Source organism: Eschrichtius robustus, chromosome 3 (genome assembly GCF_028021215.1).
Source record: "Eschrichtius robustus isolate mEscRob2 chromosome 3, mEscRob2.pri, whole genome shotgun sequence".
Classification (NCBI taxonomy): Eukaryota; Metazoa; Chordata; class Mammalia; order Artiodactyla; family Eschrichtiidae; genus Eschrichtius; species Eschrichtius robustus.
The window spans coordinates 115,807,471-115,823,967 of NC_090826.1; the positions used below are offsets into that span (position 1 = coordinate 115,807,471).

A 16,497-nucleotide genomic window follows, 5' to 3' on the forward strand; every position below is an offset into this window, starting at 1 on the left:
ACTTTTCCTAGATTTCTCCCTGGATTAAATTATACCATCAAAGGAGTTTATACCTGAGCCATGTAATGCTCTTTGCTACCAATACAAATTCTTCCACCTTTTGTGGAATTTCATTACCTGAGTTGCAATTTGCTTATATTAAGGTATGTTGTAACAGCTCTAGGGAACTCATCACCATGTCTACGGTGATGACATTGTTTATTTCACTATGCAATGGCCTTTTAATGAGTTTCCTCATGGAAGTCTCATTCTTGGTATTCTTTTATAAATTGTACCCTCTTTTTTTCCCCTTCCCTTTCTTTCACTTCTCTCTCTCTCCATATGTATATATATGTGCTTTATCTTTATCTATCTATCTATCTATCTATCTATCTATCTATCTATCTATCGATTGATCGATCGATAGCTTTGTATAGTTTTGAGTTCCATGTGTAAGGAAAGTATCATATGGAAAAGAAAGGAGGAAGTAGTTTATACTAATTGCTAGTTAAAATAATAGAATGGATCTGAGAGAATAAAGGAGAATGGAAAGGTTTTAGGTAGGCAGACAATTAGAAATTTTCTGGTTGTAAAGTCAGGTTGTTCTTCCCACCTTTCCATCCAAACTTCTGCCCCATAATTAGACATTGCAAGAGTCTCACAACACCCCATCTCAACCTGGGCAGCAGGAACACAAGACAGTATAGGACAAGTTGTGAAGATTCTGGGAGACCAGCACTTCCAGTAGGATGTGGAAGTGGCAGGAACTGCAGGCTGCAAAGTCAGGGTGACTAGTTTCCTCTGCATTTTCCTTCCACTTGTAATATCCAGAGAAATATTTGAAATGTGGAAGTCTCAGTAGTTTTGGGGAGGATATTTAGCAAATATGAAGTTAAGGATTTACTGAGGAGGAGATATGGGGTAAAAGGAAATGATGATAACCCTCATAAAGCCATCTAGAGGAGTTGGTTCCTCTTTCTCACCATTTGGAACTCATCAAACTTTTTCTGGAGCTCCCAAACATCATCTAATTCCACCCCGCTGTTTTCTGCCTTTTTTTCTCGGATCCAGTCCAGCATGTCTCCTGCCTCATAGGCCAGCAAAAACTCATTGTAACGTTGCAATAAACGACGTCTGCGTTCTTCTGCCCGATCCAGGAGAGAAAGGTACCTGGGTGAAGAAACAAAGAGAGTGGGAAATCTGGAATAAGAGATGGAGAAAACACAGAAGAGTAGAGGCAGGGTGAGAAAGGGAGAGAATGAAAGGGACAAAAATGAGAGGGAGTAAAAAATCAAAAGAAAACAGTAAAGAGAAGAGGGAATAAAGATGGAAGGAAAATAGCATTGAGAACAGAAAGACAAAAGTGTTTCATTTAAAAACAATAAAAATGTCAATGTTCCAACAGTATGACTGGCAATACGCCTTCCTCATTCTATAGAAGTGAAAATCTCACATTCCTATTGACAACTGGATATGAAGTAGCCTGGCATAGTAAAGTTCACGCGGAAGTCAGAAGACCTTTTGATAACCTTGAAAGAGTGAAAGAGTGCCAGGCAGGGAGTCAGAATACGTGACCCTAATATGTGTCTGACCTCTGGCACTTGACTTAATGGTTCTGGGGTTCCCTTTCCTCATTTAAAAAGTAAAGGGTTTGAATACCCTAAGTTTACTTTCAGCTCTTAAAATCTGTGAATTTGCAAAGCATCCTTAATCTAACAGATATAGAATCATAAGACGTGTTTTTGACCAATCTGAAATGTTTGGCCAAAGACTGTTCTGTTCTCCAGCTTTCAGAACTTACTGGTTCTCAATCTGTTCCTGACGCTGGGTGATGTTGCCTGGCTCTTCTCGCCTCCGTTGTGGGAGCATAGGAAACTCATCACGGGCAAGTTTCCTGACGTAGACAGCTGGCACAAAGCCTTGGTGATCATCAGTTTCCACTTTCCACCAGTCCTTAAGGGAGAGAAAATCCCCACTTCTTTCTTAGTTCTTGGAAAAGCCACATATAGGAGAAGTTTTAACCCTCATAACTAAGTCTCTAGGCAAAGGGACAGGCTGATGGCCAGATGAAGCAAACCATTGCTTATGGGTAGCATATAATTTTTATATATTACAAAGACGATACATCAGAAGTTGCAGGAATTGCAGAGATAAGCCTCTGAAGTCAAGGAATCTGATATTTGATGTTAGATCCTTAACTGTGATGAGGTTTTCAAAAACTGACAGCCATTCTCTTCATGATGGGGCATTTTGTCCACTAGGAATTCACAAAAAACCCATAGGGCCAGAATTGAACTGGGCTTTTCGTGGGTGAAACACCTGTGTATGACAATATTGTATAATAACTTCTCACCATCCCTCTCCCAGAGCCCCTAAATATTGTGTGTTGCCCTGAAATTCACCTATGCGAATGCTTTATGCTTAAGTATGACCTTGATCTCCACAGGAGGGTTGCTATACTAACTGCTCTGGAGTTAACATCCTCAGAGAATAATGTGGTGAAATGAAGAAGACTGAGTAAAGAGAAAAGAGGACTGGAACACAGCTTATTTGATAATAAAAATCTTGCTTCTCTAAAAAAATTACTTGCCCTCAGAGTAACAAATCCCAAGCTCTCTTTTTTTCTTCTCAATCATTTTTGGAGATTAATGAAGCATTAGAATATAAAAATATTTCTCGTGCTCTTATGAGAAATATATTTAAAATCCTAGACAATACTTTGTCAGTATTCTCACAGTCATAAGGGCTAAAGAAAATCTAAGTTGACAAAAGACTTCTCCTTGACCAGGCTCCTCTTAACCCCAGCCATTTTTGTTCCATTACTAGGAACAATGGGTCAGAAGAGGAGCAAGGAAAGATGAGAAGAAAGAGACAGTTTAATCCTGTAAATATATTACAGAATTGTCACTCATGGCTTACATGTCTTTGGGCTAGTTACTTAAGCTCTTTGAGTCCTCACTTTGTTAACTGTAAAATTGGTATTATAATCTCAAAAGATATGTACAGGATCCTACACAGCATCTGGAGGAAAGATACTGCTCAATAAATTATGGTTATTTAAGAGAGAGAGAAATAGAAAAATATTGACTGGTTAAAATATGGGTATCTGACAGGGTTGGGAGAGTCGACTGCAAGAGCCACCCTGTTGATGGGGAGAAAGGTAGAAGGGAAAGTCACCTTGTTGATGGAACTGAGCAGTGTTAAGATATCATCTTTCTTCATGGTGACTTCTCGGGGGCTGCGGGCCTGGAAGTCATATAAGGCCACAACCCTCTCTTCTCGAGCAGCTTCCTCCACTGGTGCAGCCTGTTGTTGCTGAACAAAAACAGTAAGCAGAACAAGCCAGTCACCCATAGGAAAGATTTCCCTGTACAGGCTACCCATGGTGGGCCATCCCTGCACCTTACAGGAGAGGGGATCCCCTGGCTGAAATCTCTTACATGGCTGCCAGTAACAGAGCTACTGCAATATGCCATCTTCAGAGATATCGTTCCATCCTAACAATTCTCAGGGGACAGGCGGGCTGGGAAATATGAACACAGAGTGAGCAAGTAAGAATGTAAGTTTTCAAAAACATATTAAATGCTCTAAACCACCAGTTCTTAAGCAGACAATAAAGGATTGTATGCATCCGTGTTCCAGAAAATTGTTTGAGAAAGTGAAAGACCCACTATCTCTCATCACCTTCTCCATTCCCTGGGTCTTTAAAGCATTTTGTCAAGCAACCGTGGACTTTGTTTTTTAGAGATGAGTGATCTACAGCACAGGAAAGGCCACAGAATTTTAAAAATTGAGAACATAAACTGAGATCAAATATCTTGTCTCTCTCTCCTTCTTAACCTGTCCTCCAAGGTATAGTCTTCTTTGATTTTCATTTTTCCCAAATATCATATCTCTGAGAGAATGAACAAAATATAATCCCCCTTCATAAGCAACAGCCCACACTTTCTTCAGATTGGAGCTGAAGATGTACTTCCTCTTACATATCCCTCTGATTTTGTATCCTTCAAGTACTGTTTCCTCATAACTTACAATTCATAAATCCATCTGTTTTTGTGTAGGCACCCACTGTGCAGAGCTTGAGGAAAGCACAGCACCAAAGCTCTCTAAATATATACTGACTTGACATAGTGAGTCTATGTCTTTTCTACTCCCAGTGTATGGATTCAGAGCCCCTCATAAGACAGAATTCCTTGAATGTCAGAAGTGTACCTCTGTTGCTTCCACTATACTATGAGATACCCGTATCATTTAGTTGATTCCAGCTCCCATCACTCTTCAGGACATTTATTTTCACCTTGCAGTCTAGCCATTCTCACATTCTCAATCCTTTGCATTTCCCATTTCTCAAATACACGTGATTATTTTGTGCTTCAGTGCATTTGCTCTCATAGCTTATTCACTAGAAGAGCCCTTTTTCTCATTATGTGCATAGTAAACTACCCTTAAAAAAAGTAAACTGGCTTGCCTCAGCTATGAAGATTTTCCTATCTTCCAGCACTCTTATTTCAAGAGAATGAAAGACTCCTTTCTTTGAGATTCTTTTTCCTGTTCATATATCTATTATATGCAATTATTTGTTAAAATTTATGACCTAATAGACTGTAATTTTCCTTCAAGTCAGGATTATTTTTTATTCATGCTTGCACATGGTAGACATTTAATAAGTGTCAGTATATAAAAAAAAAAAAAAAAACTAAGAAAGGGAGGAAATAAATCAGGAGGGAATATAAGAGGAGAGATGCAAATAAAAGAAGTAAGAAAAGAAGGAGAATGAAAATATAAAATGAAAAAGGAAAGCAAAAAAATAATATACCAGTGAGTAAGTGATAATACTTACTGAGAAATTCTTATAAACTAAATCTCTGTAGATGCTACAAAGATGCTACAGTGCCTGCCTAAAGATCACAGGACTGGGCTTCCCTGGTGGCGCAGTGGTGGAGAATCTGCCTGCCGATACAGGGGACGCAGGTTCGAGCCCCGGTCTGGGAAGATCCCACATGCCGCGGAGCGATTGGGCCCGTGAGCCACAACTACTGAGCCTGCGCGTCTGGAGCCTGTGCTCCGCAACAAGAGAGGCCACGATAGTGAGAGGCCCACGCACCGCGATGAAGAGTGGCCCCTGCTTGGCGCAACTGGAGAAAGCCCTCGCACAGAAACGAAGACCCAACACAGCCATAAATAATAAATAAATAAATAAATAATAATCAAAATACCAAGAACCTCCCACATATTAAAAAAAAAAAAAAAAAAAAAAAAAGATCACAGGACTATTTTCTATTACATTTGCTTCCTGGACTATGTAAAGTAAAAACTGGTAACAAAGAGAATCTCCTAATTAATTCCTTTTACTCTGTGGTGGAGAATGTGATTCTTGTCATACCTAAGTCCTTCTTACCTGACAGGCTTCTGCCTGATCCCGAAGAGCTTGCATACTGTTTCCAAAAGCCTTCAGATCCACCAGAAAAGCCTCGTGCTTCTTTAGAAGAGCCTGAATTTGTTGATGGGAAGGTCATCAGAAGCAAATACAGGAAGAACACTAAGCATCACTGGGGAGGGTTTCAACTATTGTTTTGTGTTATACTTATTGTCCTAATTCCTGGTATGAGACACTCTCCACCTATAATAAATTTTTTAACTCTAAATTTGCAAGTATCAAGAAAATAAGAGTTAAATGAACAACAATATCAATATATTCGCTTTAATCAAAATAAAGTCAAATTGCAAGTGTTTTCTCAATGCACATCACAGCTGAAAAAGGATACTGCTGAAAACATTGCTTTGTAGGATTAAATATTGGCATAAGTTTAGATGCCCATGTCAAGTATTTCTAGTGCATAGGGTTTGTGAAATACTATACTGGCTGACCATAGGACAATGAGCAAAACAAAGAAATGGGTATAAAGGGTAATTATGACCTTTGAAGTTCTTCTTGCCCCAATGTGTCTGCCTGACTTTATTACAATAAAGTAATTAAGTATATGTTAAAACTATAGTTGGTTTGTGAAATCCCAAGCTCAGTCTGGGAAATTTAGGATGGGACCAAGGCAGGCATAGATGTCTGGTCATGCCTTTTTGGGCTTAGATAATCTGTAAGAAATATGGATCTCTGTGGGGTAAGGAAAACATAGTGTATCTTTTGGGATTTCTGTTAACTCAGGTTATCGCAGCAGATGAAGGCCAAAAGTTATCACTCTGGAAACTCCAAAAAATCTGAGAAAACCTGTAGTTGTCACACAATCTAATCAGGTACTAATTTGGTACTAATTTGGTGAGTACTAGACAATATCCTTCCCTGTGCCCACCTTACCCCAGCTGCTTCTTCATCAGCCCCATAGTTAGTGTTGTCTACTATAGGTTCCCTCTCTCTAATCCATGCTTCTGCTTCATGCAGGTCAGCTAGGTATTGCTGGAACTGGACATTGGCTTCAAGATCATTCTGCCGTCTAGCAGCTCGAGCCTGGAGAGATTCCATATTCTCATTCAAACTCTTCACCCTAGAGGCCACATCTTCTGCAGCAAAGTGTCCTATGGAGTAAGTTATAGAAAAGGAGAGTTTTACCCTCATTAATGTCCATTATACTTTAATCCTTTTGGTGACCTGGGAGAGAGAGAGGGAGCCATGAGAATGATGTTGCATGTAGTCAATGTGACATTTCACCTAAGTTCCTGGGAACTGGGATGTCATAAGTGAGATTAAGCATCAATAGATGCTAATGGGGGATAGGGTATATGTGTGGTGGTGAATTGGGTGGTACAATCTCTGATATACAGACTGAAAACAAAATACCTATATGTGGGTACTGCTCAGAGTTCCAAAAACGTGTATTCTCTAGCTTAAGCAGAAAATTCAACAGATTTTCATTTCTTTTTTTTTTTTTTTAGTATCAGTGAATTAAAATTCATTCTTAGGATTGTGTTAAGTATGTTTTTTTTAGAATTTGGTGAACACCTCCACAGATAAACCAAGAAGATACAGTGAAGTGTTGGCAAAAATCAACAAGCAGATTTTCATTTTTGCCCATAAAAGATTTATTACTACAGGAATTGTTCTCCCATCCTAAACAACTACAAAACAAGACAGAGTGTAAGATACAATGATTTTCAGAAGATAGGCAGAGGAGTGTGACTCCTGAGAGAAGGGAAAGAAATGAGCTATGCCTTATGATTGCCACAGTTTATGCCTGGGGCAGTTTGTAGACTGCAGTGCTGGGAGGACTAGCCCAAATAGAACTAGCAATCACACCATGCTGAGGAGACAGAGATCAGAGTTGGGGGAAGACAAGACAGCTAGAGCTTGTGGAGCAGAGTACTGAGAAGGGTGCTGTACTGGGGATGGAGTTTTGGGGATACACAGAGAGGTCCCGTGAAGTATGTGACTGATTACTCCTTTGCACACATGTGTCAGGAAACTCTTCAAGGGTAAGGCAAAGAAGACTGGAAAGCAATAGGCCAAAAAACTCCTAAGGTCACATAGAGTTGTGAATAATTAAAATTAGCTCCTACCAAAGTGAAAAGATATTATAATACATGAAGTAATATCCTCGGAAGGGTTACACCTTAGTAGTGGACTAGTCTCTAAATTAGTTCCAGAATAAAAACTTCCCTGGAAGAACCATAAGAAAGCAGATCCAAGAAGCTCAACGATTGCAAAGCTAAAGAAACAAAGACCACTACACCAAGTTATATTGTAATCAAATTGGCGCAAATTGGTGAAAACCAGTGATAAAAGAGTCAGAGGAAAAAAAGACATTACATACAAAGGAGCAAAGATAGTAATGAGAGCAGACTTCTCACCAGAAACTCGGCAAGTCAGAAGACAGTGCAGCAGCATCTTTAAAATGCTCAAAGAAAGACAATATCAGCCAAGAATTTTATATCCAGTGAAAATGTATTTCAAAAATGAAGGCAAAAGGAAGTCTTTTAGACCAAAACAAAAGCCCAGATAATTTATTATTAGCAGGACTTCACTACAGGAAATGTTAGAGGAACTTCATGTAGAAGGAAAATTATACAGGTAAAAGTATCAACATAGATAAAGGAATGAAGCCCTAAAATTGAAAAAAAAAACTTCTCATAAATTTGGCACAGTGATGACAGGTCAATTCAATCTGAATCATACATACCTTCCTCTACCATTTTGTTCCCCCTCTCTGTTATCACTTGGATGCGTGGCTCATGGCTGGCAATATTAGCCTGGATGACTTGGTGTCTGTTCAGAAGATTCTTGGAGGAAATCAGGTCCTTGCCTAGAGATAAAAATAATTTCAAGGTCATTGTTATAGTGCACAGAATAATAAGAAGCTACTGTACTTCTTTTTAACTCTGGGACCTACAAGTTCTTCCCATTGAAGTTCGTTAAGTGGGCTTCCTAAAATTTATGCTGTTTGTCTGAATTAGCTCTGCTCAGCTTTGTTCTTCCCCTTGCCTCTTTGTACTAAGAAAATGCATTATTCTACAAAAGACAATGAATAAATCACTCTTCTCTTTGGATGATAGGTAGAAAGGCACATAACTCTTCAGCTCAAACTTCCAATAATTTCATGCAACCAATTTTCTTTCAACATACTGTGGTATAAAAAGCAGGATCTTCCACTTGTTTATTTCTATGGATGCCAGAAAGTTATTAAGTCCTCTAAACTAAAAAAAAACGTTTTGTAGTTTTCTTTGTAAAGATTAGACAAAACTTACAAAAAGTGCCCTAACAAGCACATAATAAATACTATGTACCGTTAATTTCCTGCTTCTAAAATCCCCTGTTCCAGCTGTCTACTTCATCCTCCCTGTCTCCCGTCCACACTTCAACTCTCTTTCCTCCAAAATTTTCTTCCATATACTTCACACTAAATGTCTCCAGAAACCCTCTATGCCCGTCTCTCCCTCAAAGAGATCTTTTCTCTTCTAGGATGTTTTCCCAGACAAGCCCCTCTGTTGTCATATGGTCCAGCCTCTCACAGATGTACCCAATACATGTGTATTAAGTTTGCATTATATTTATGTGCACTTTTTTTCTGTATTTCAATGCAAGTGTCCTGACACTAACAATGGTGGACTGATAGATTCCAAAGGAAAGGAAATTATGTACTTTATCTGCTGCTTCACCCCTTTTATCCTTGTAATAGCTCATACATATCCTTGTGATAGCTCCTCTTATAAAAGGGAGTCACTGACAATATAAACAAAAACACTTGTGACCTCAAACGCTAACCATGACCGCTCAGCCAAGGACCTTGGCTATAACTTAACTTAAAGCAAGTAGCAAAAAGCTGGTCACTTTAGCTCTTCCCAGAGGCCTTAAATTCATGGCATTCTTCACGTCTGGTTTTAGGAGGTAAACTTCTCAGTATAAATTATTAAAAAATCTTTTTTTTTTTTTGGAAAGCAGGAAAAATTTTCAAGAGTCTAAGGGGAAAGACCTGAGGGCAAACTTTGCTACTGTATCCCAGATCTCTCAAACTATCTGCAGACCTTGGTCTTCTCCTTATGGCTCTGCCTGCTCGGGCTGTACGGCTGTACTAACCAAGGTAGGTGGAAGCTGCAGAAGGTTCAGTCTCTTGGATCCAGGCCTCCTCATCCTCTGTGTCTCTGCAGATCTGGTGCAGGAGGAGAAGGTCAACGAGCTTATTCTTCCGGTTGGCCAGTCGCTTTTTCAGGTCTTCAAACCGAGACACCAGGGACTCCTGCGTTGCCCGTATGTCCCCAGCATTGGGATGGCCTATTTCTTCAATATATGCTGCCAGGTCTGTGAGGGTGTCCACCTGGTCCTGAGGAAAAAATAGCATCGGTGTTAGAAAATCCCATCATTCAGTAAAAAAGGATGAGAGTTGGGCATCTGGCATGGAGGGCAGGACGGGGGGTGGGTGGTGATGAGGAGAATCAGCTCTATATGTACTCATGTATAAACTTCTAATCAGTGAAATAGAGTGGGAAAGTTTGCTACACTAAGAACCAATTCTTCAAGCTAAAGGCTATTTATAAGAAAGTAGTTCTGAAACCACGTGTTAGAAAGGACAAAATATGTATAGAGTGTGCCAAAGAAATCAGGGAAACCAGAACTACAAATGCTTGCTTGTTTGGGAGTAGTGATAAATTGAGGCCCCAAAGAAAACAGCAGGAGGCTTTTTCTATCTCAGTTCCCTTTCCAGCCTCTTTCTCACCCTTTAAAATGATCTGGAACTGTAAATAACAAGGAAATTTCTGAGGCTTAAGTTTGTTGCATAGCAGGAACCATGCCTATGAGATGAAATGTGACGTTACAAAAACAAATGTCAGAACCTCAGAAAGAGAAATTAAAAGGCCTTTCTTTGGCCACTAACTAATTGTATGAATTTAAGTAAATAACGGTCCCCATTCGGGTCATATCTGAGAAAGGAGGAAAATAGAAGCAGAAATTTGAAGGATCTTCCCAGAAATAAAATTTTAATCGTATTACTATATGGTAAAATAGATACGAGAGATTCATTTCATCTTTATAAATGAGGTCAACAGTAACTTGTCTAGCAGGAGCACAGAACACAGGATTTTTGTTTGTCTGCTGTTTCATTTTGATGTTGGAATGGGGGTGGTGGTGATAAGAGAAGTTCTTCAAAAAATGGATGAGCAGCAGGTATTGGTTTTACTTATTCTATTTTGCCGTCCAGTGCTCAACCTACACAGGGTTTGATCTATCTCTTCTTAATTTGGAACAAACCATTGATCATCAATAGCTTCTTTAAATGTATACTCACTTCTCCATAAAGAAATAAAGGCTCCGCAAAGAGTTAAAATTAAAATCTCCTACTAGCCAACTGTTCTCATCTCTTAGGACATTTTAACTTTGAAAAACATCATTGTGTAATAGAGTGATTTTCAAACATCATAAATGTCATCATGATTATGGTTCCACTGTACTATTTGAAAGCTAATGTAGTGCAAGATGCTTCAGACTAAAGAGATAGACTTGGCTGGTAGTCAATTGCCATTTTATCCAGCTCTTCACCTATTTTCATAATAGTTTCCTCATCTATATAATAAGGACTTTGGGCTAGAGAATACTCATGCTCTTTTCCAGCTTTAATAGTCCGTAACTAAATTTTTTTTTGCAAGCATGATATCTTAGCCACTACTCCAACTAGGAGTGTAACTAAGGAGAATCCTATGGGACCTTCCCGGGACAGATCCCTCCCATACCCTCTGTTTTAGCTCCTGGTCCCTGGTGGTCTAGTGGCTAGGATTCAGTGCTCTCACTGCCTCAGTCCGAGCTCAATACCTCTCCGGGAACCGAAACCCTGCTCCAAGCTGCTACAGGCTGAGGCCATCTGAAATCAAAGCCATCTATTCTTGCATGGCCCTGCAATAAACCTTTCTCTGCTCCAAACTCTGAGATTTTGGTTTGTGGGGCCTCACTGTGCATTGGGCACAAGAGCTTGTGTTCCATAACAGGAGAACAAATTCCTGGTGATTGAATTTCCAAAATAGGGTCAAACTTTCCAAAATAGGGTCAAATACTCCTACTTATTACATGTTTATACATTCTGTTCCAAACTTTCCAAAATAGGGTCCTAACTTTCCAAAATAAGGTCAAATATTCCCATTTATTACATGTTTACATATGCTGTTCCTCTTCTTTGTATGTTTTTATTTACTTTTCACCAAATCTTTTCTTTTTCCTTCTTTGAAAATCTGTTGCAAACTCTCTTCATCCATGTAGATTTCAAAGCTCTCTTTATATGGTTTTCCTAACTCCAGCCTTTTACTTCAAGCTCCATCAAACCATACCTAGAGCTATGTAAGTGACTGGGTTTGTTTTGTTTATTTCTATTTTCTGTAGATTATTCTGTCTTTTCCTTTTAACTAAGAGTAATCAAAGAGCAGACATCATAAAAGTGTATTTTAGCAGGACAAATCAGTGGGACTTTGTAGGGAACAGCAGAATAACTTTTAAATACAAGCTAGGATTCCTAGGATGAGAGATTGAGTCAGCTGGAAGTGGATTTCCACTGAGTTCTCCAGAAACTCACATGCAGTATCTATACTCTAGAAACTCATTGGATAAATTTATTTAAAATAACAGTGTGGTGGGATTTCAGTGGGTAACTCTGAAACTAAGGGCCTAGACATCTGCTTCTTAGTCCTGGCCTTGCTGTTAATTTTCTCTGTGACATTGGGGAAGATACTTCACTTCTCTGGGTTTCAATTTTCTTAAGAAAAAAAAAAATGGTACGATTAAAAATATTTTCAAACTTTGAATTGCAGGATGCCAAAATAGAAAGAGGCAATTTTATAAAAACTTTTATTTTACAAGTGAGGATACAGAGATGTGAAAAGGTGAAAAGATACACCAAATTTCACAGAACTAGTAAGTGATAAGGCTATATATAAAACCCAGGTTTTTGGATTGAGAGTACAATGTTGTATTTAGAAGACTCAATAAAGTCTTTTATCAACCATGGGGTTCTGACAAAAGACACAAGGCACACAGGAGAAAGGCTGGATTAAAGGAGATATGGGAAAGAGATAGTTGACCAACTAAAAGTTTTGAATTTTTACCTTTGGTTTCCTGCTCTCTCTCTCTCTTTTTAAAACAATAATTACTTATGATCAGTGTGCTCAGAACATATACAGGTGATTTGGCCTATAATTGGCCAAAGAGCTAGCAACAAACCTGACGAGCAGCCATAGCAGACTCCAGGAGGCTGTGTTTCCTGAGCAGATTCTGTATATCAGCCAGACCTTTCCCATAATCCTCAGACTTAGCCTGCCATTCTACCTCCTCCAGCCAGTGCTTCAGGTCTTCTGCATTATTTTCAAATTGCAGTTGCTTGTTAGCTTCATATAACTGGGTCCCTAGGAAAAGAGAGCAAGTATAAGACAGGTGTCATAACTGATCCTCATTACATGCTAAAACATGTTACATCAACTTAAGGAGCAATATAATATTTTGACCCTCCAGTGGGAAAAAGTATAACTGTCTCCCATGTGATTATACGAGAACTTACCATAAATTTGTAGAATTCAGGTGGTATTTGTTTTTGAAGATAGTAGTGTTCTCAAAGCAAAGATAAACAATTTTTTCCTTTCTTGTTGAGGTATAGTGCTGCTATGTTAGATTTTAACTATCTTGGGTATTTTCATGTCACTTGTTACTCTCTATTGAGACCTCCTTTTCAAAGGGATTCAAACACAAACACTGCATTTTCTGAGAGAAGTATAAAACTTGGGGTTGGCTCAGTTTGAAATTTTGAAGTGTCTTTTCCTAAATATCTTTCTCAGAACTTTGCTAGGCCCCTCTCTTAGTGCCTGTCCTTCATCACAAACCATGCCCTACAATTTTCTCTTCCAGAGAATATCTTGATTATCCACATTGTTCTCAGCTAAATTCTTTATTCTATGATCTTAGAGCAATTATTTGCATTATTTCTGTGAAGCAATTACTATGATGTAGAGTAGCAGCAACTTCTTATTGTTACAATCAAGTTGAATTTTTTTTTTCCTAAACCAAAAATCAGGATGACATCTGACAAAATCAGTATGATGTATCTTTTCTATAACCAGGGCAGAATCATGTCTATAGATGATGTTTATAACAAGGGGGAGATTGACAGAGAAACTTCATTATTTGTGTTAATTATGACAATTGATTAATTTTCCAAAATAAGAGGTGAAGTTAAATTTAAGTAGAGGCTATTCAAGCAGACATGGGAATTTTCTAGGAGCTTACAACAAAGCCTGAACATGCTCAGATAGGTAAAAAAAAGCAACAAGTCATTAAGCCCTATTCGTAAGAATAAAATATCATGGGAACATCATATGAGGCACCAACAATATTTTAATGTCTAATTTTATACCCTGGGCCAGAAAACCTTGTTTCATCTATAGAACCAAAATATGTATAATCTAATTTAAGGACACTAGTTTTAGGTGCATAGCCAATACTGAATTCATGGTATCTGAATATTTATTCAAGAGGAAGAAAAAAGTGGAAAAAAAAGTGAGGAAAACAAAAGTAATTTCAGTTGAAAAGACCTACATACATGAAGAAAACATAAAATTGTGTTAATATATAATGTGACAAATTTAGGTTAGATTTTTAAATTTCTTGACCAATAGAGGAAGACACAGGGAAGCAAATGAGTAGCATTCCTTCTTATAGAGGCCACTAGGTAAACTCAAGGTGGTAAAGATGAAGAAGGTGGGTTTCAGAATTTAGGAATTCATTTTCAACAAGACTCTGCTTCTAACCTTTCTGTGCTGTAGCCTCCAGCAATTCCATCCAGAGTTTGGCAACTTCACTCAAACGAACATCCACACTTTCAGAGGCATAATGATTGCTCTCAATCATCTCCTGGCCAGTTTTCTGTAGGTTATTGAGCTGGATCTCGTTAGCTGCCAATTCTTCTTCAAAGACTTGTTGCTTTTGAACCTGGCTCTTCAAGTTCTGTGTATCCTAAGACAAAATGAAAACAATTAAAGAAAACCATTCCTTGAAGAATGAGGGGCAGACATTTTGAGGACAGGAATTTCTTTTCACTATAAATCTAACTGAACTAAGAAGAGGATATAAGGCAGAACTGTCCTAGTCCAAGTATAGAGCCAGGAGAGGTTTAGGAAACTGTGTGACCAATCCCTCCTCTATACAAATGACAGACATGGCTAATCAACCCCTGAATTTATTTCTATTGAGTCTGGATATAGTCTGAAGATCATTTTAAATACGACACCCCATGCAAGCATTAACAATCTATCAGAGCTGTCATGAAAGACGGAGATTATTTTCCATTCCTGTCCTAGTATATGAAACATCCATCCTTTTGTCGCATATACAGAAGTTCTGTTTACCCTGCATACACTGGAACCATAACTCCTCAGGAGAACACAAGCACATAGTGCTGAGTTTCCCAGAATGAAAGGTACAGATTAGATGCTCAAAGTTCTATAAAAAAATGTAAGAACAAAAACATCAGAGGTATACATTTAAGACTAAATGATATCTAGAATGTGAATAGATATTGGCCTAGAAATCAAGAGACTAATTCTAGCCCTGATTGTAAATGCAAAAATTTGTGAGTATATATGTGTGTGTGCATAATAGTTTATATTGTGAGTGAAAAATATGTGTTTACACAAGCAGAAGGTAAAGAAACCTATGTATAGCTCAGAGATAATTCAGAAATTTTTCAAAGTCATACAAACTAAGACAGAAGAGGGACAGAATTCAAGCCCAGTTTTTACCTTCTCCAAAAAGAATTCATGCTTCTACCCCTTACGTTAAACTGCATTCTAAACATTGATTCTTGGCTAACCTTGGGCAACTCACTTCACAATTCAGATCCTTGGTTTCTTCATCTGTAAAATAAGGAGTTGTTCCTTTCCAGCTACAAAACCGTGTAAGTCTATATTATATCAAACCATTAGGTTACCTTTGAGTTCCAGGTAGCTTGAATGTACATTATGATTAGACACAACATTTTCCTACTATAAGCGTGCAGAGGGCAACAGAAAAGGGGATAAGCAGCTAAATAAGGAGAGTTCCTCCCTTCCTCCTTTCTGTTAAGGACCACTGGAAATTGTGCCAGAGAAAAGGGGTGATGGGCAACAGGGTGTAGGAAAACCGGAAACTAGATGTACAGTCTTGGAGGAGTCATTGCCCTTCTCTGAGACTCTGTCTCTCCACCTGTAAAACGAGGCTCACCAGCTGAACGCTATTGTCCTTTCAGTTCCAAGACTAATTCCATGAAATTCAGTCCCGATGAGTATGTCCAGGGTCTGCAGTTTGCAAATCCTGCCTACCTTGTAATCTTCATCATCTGCCAACTTTTTCTTCTTGTTGATCCAGTTCTTTAAGTCATCTGAGTCCTGATACAGTCGCTGCAGAAGCAATGAATCCTCCAGCAATCTGCGTCGAGTGGCAGCCCTTTCACGTAAAGCATTCTGTCGGGCCAACAGCTGCAAAAACCATAAACAAACTCACTGTCAGCAAAATCAAATATGGATACATGAGATTCACTGCCCACCAAGGTTATCATGCTCTAACACTTTCCCTGATCCCGTGCATAAGCAGGCAGAGGCACATCTGGGACCTTGGACATACCCCATCCCGGATAGCAGCAATGTTCTCTGAATCATAATGGTCATTATCAATCAGTTTGGTTGCAGTCTTGTCTAAGGTCTGGAAAAAAAAAAGAAAAGGAGTGGTTTTCCCTCAGCGGCCACTGAGTAAGTGGCCCCAGTTTGGCTAGCTGTTTAAAAAGGAAGCATGATAATGTCGGAAGTAGACAAGTTTCAGGGTCAGAAGATCTAGGTCCTACTTCTGATTTCTGTTATAAATTGTATTTCAAAATGTATTGTATCTCAGGCAGGTTAATTACCTTCTCTATGTCACAATTTTTCTTTTTTAAATCTAGTTTACAGTAAATGAATCCTGATGTCACTACGAGGTGCATATCTGATCTAGTCTTAAATTTTTAAGAGGAAGCATTATTGATATAGTCACGTCCAGTGCCACCAGTCTCTATCTACCTATCTATCTATCTGCCTATC

The 16,497-nt window shown here is 38.7% G+C and overlaps 1 protein-coding gene across 4 annotated transcripts in view; it reads right to left on the bottom strand.

Moving 5' to 3' along the window:
- The window catches only part of SPTA1 (spectrin alpha, erythrocytic 1), a 64,277-nt gene that overhangs the window by 33,673 nt on the left and 14,107 nt on the right, over nt 1–16,497 (bottom strand). For all 4 annotated transcript variants that reach the window (XM_068538280.1, XM_068538279.1, XM_068538278.1 and 1 more), the window contains exons 12-22: nt 16,049–16,126; nt 15,748–15,903; nt 14,200–14,404; nt 12,623–12,804; nt 9,500–9,743; nt 8,106–8,228; nt 6,290–6,507; nt 5,378–5,470; nt 3,157–3,294; nt 1,781–1,932; nt 963–1,149 (exon numbers count right to left, since the gene is read on the bottom strand). In XM_068538280.1, coding sequence (XP_068394381.1) covers nt 963–1,149; nt 1,781–1,932; nt 3,157–3,294; nt 5,378–5,470; nt 6,290–6,507; nt 8,106–8,228; nt 9,500–9,743; nt 12,623–12,804; nt 14,200–14,404; nt 15,748–15,903; nt 16,049–16,126 — 1,776 coding nt within the window. The remainder of the gene's footprint in view (nt 1–962; nt 1,150–1,780; nt 1,933–3,156; nt 3,295–5,377; nt 5,471–6,289; nt 6,508–8,105; nt 8,229–9,499; nt 9,744–12,622; nt 12,805–14,199; nt 14,405–15,747; nt 15,904–16,048; nt 16,127–16,497) is intronic.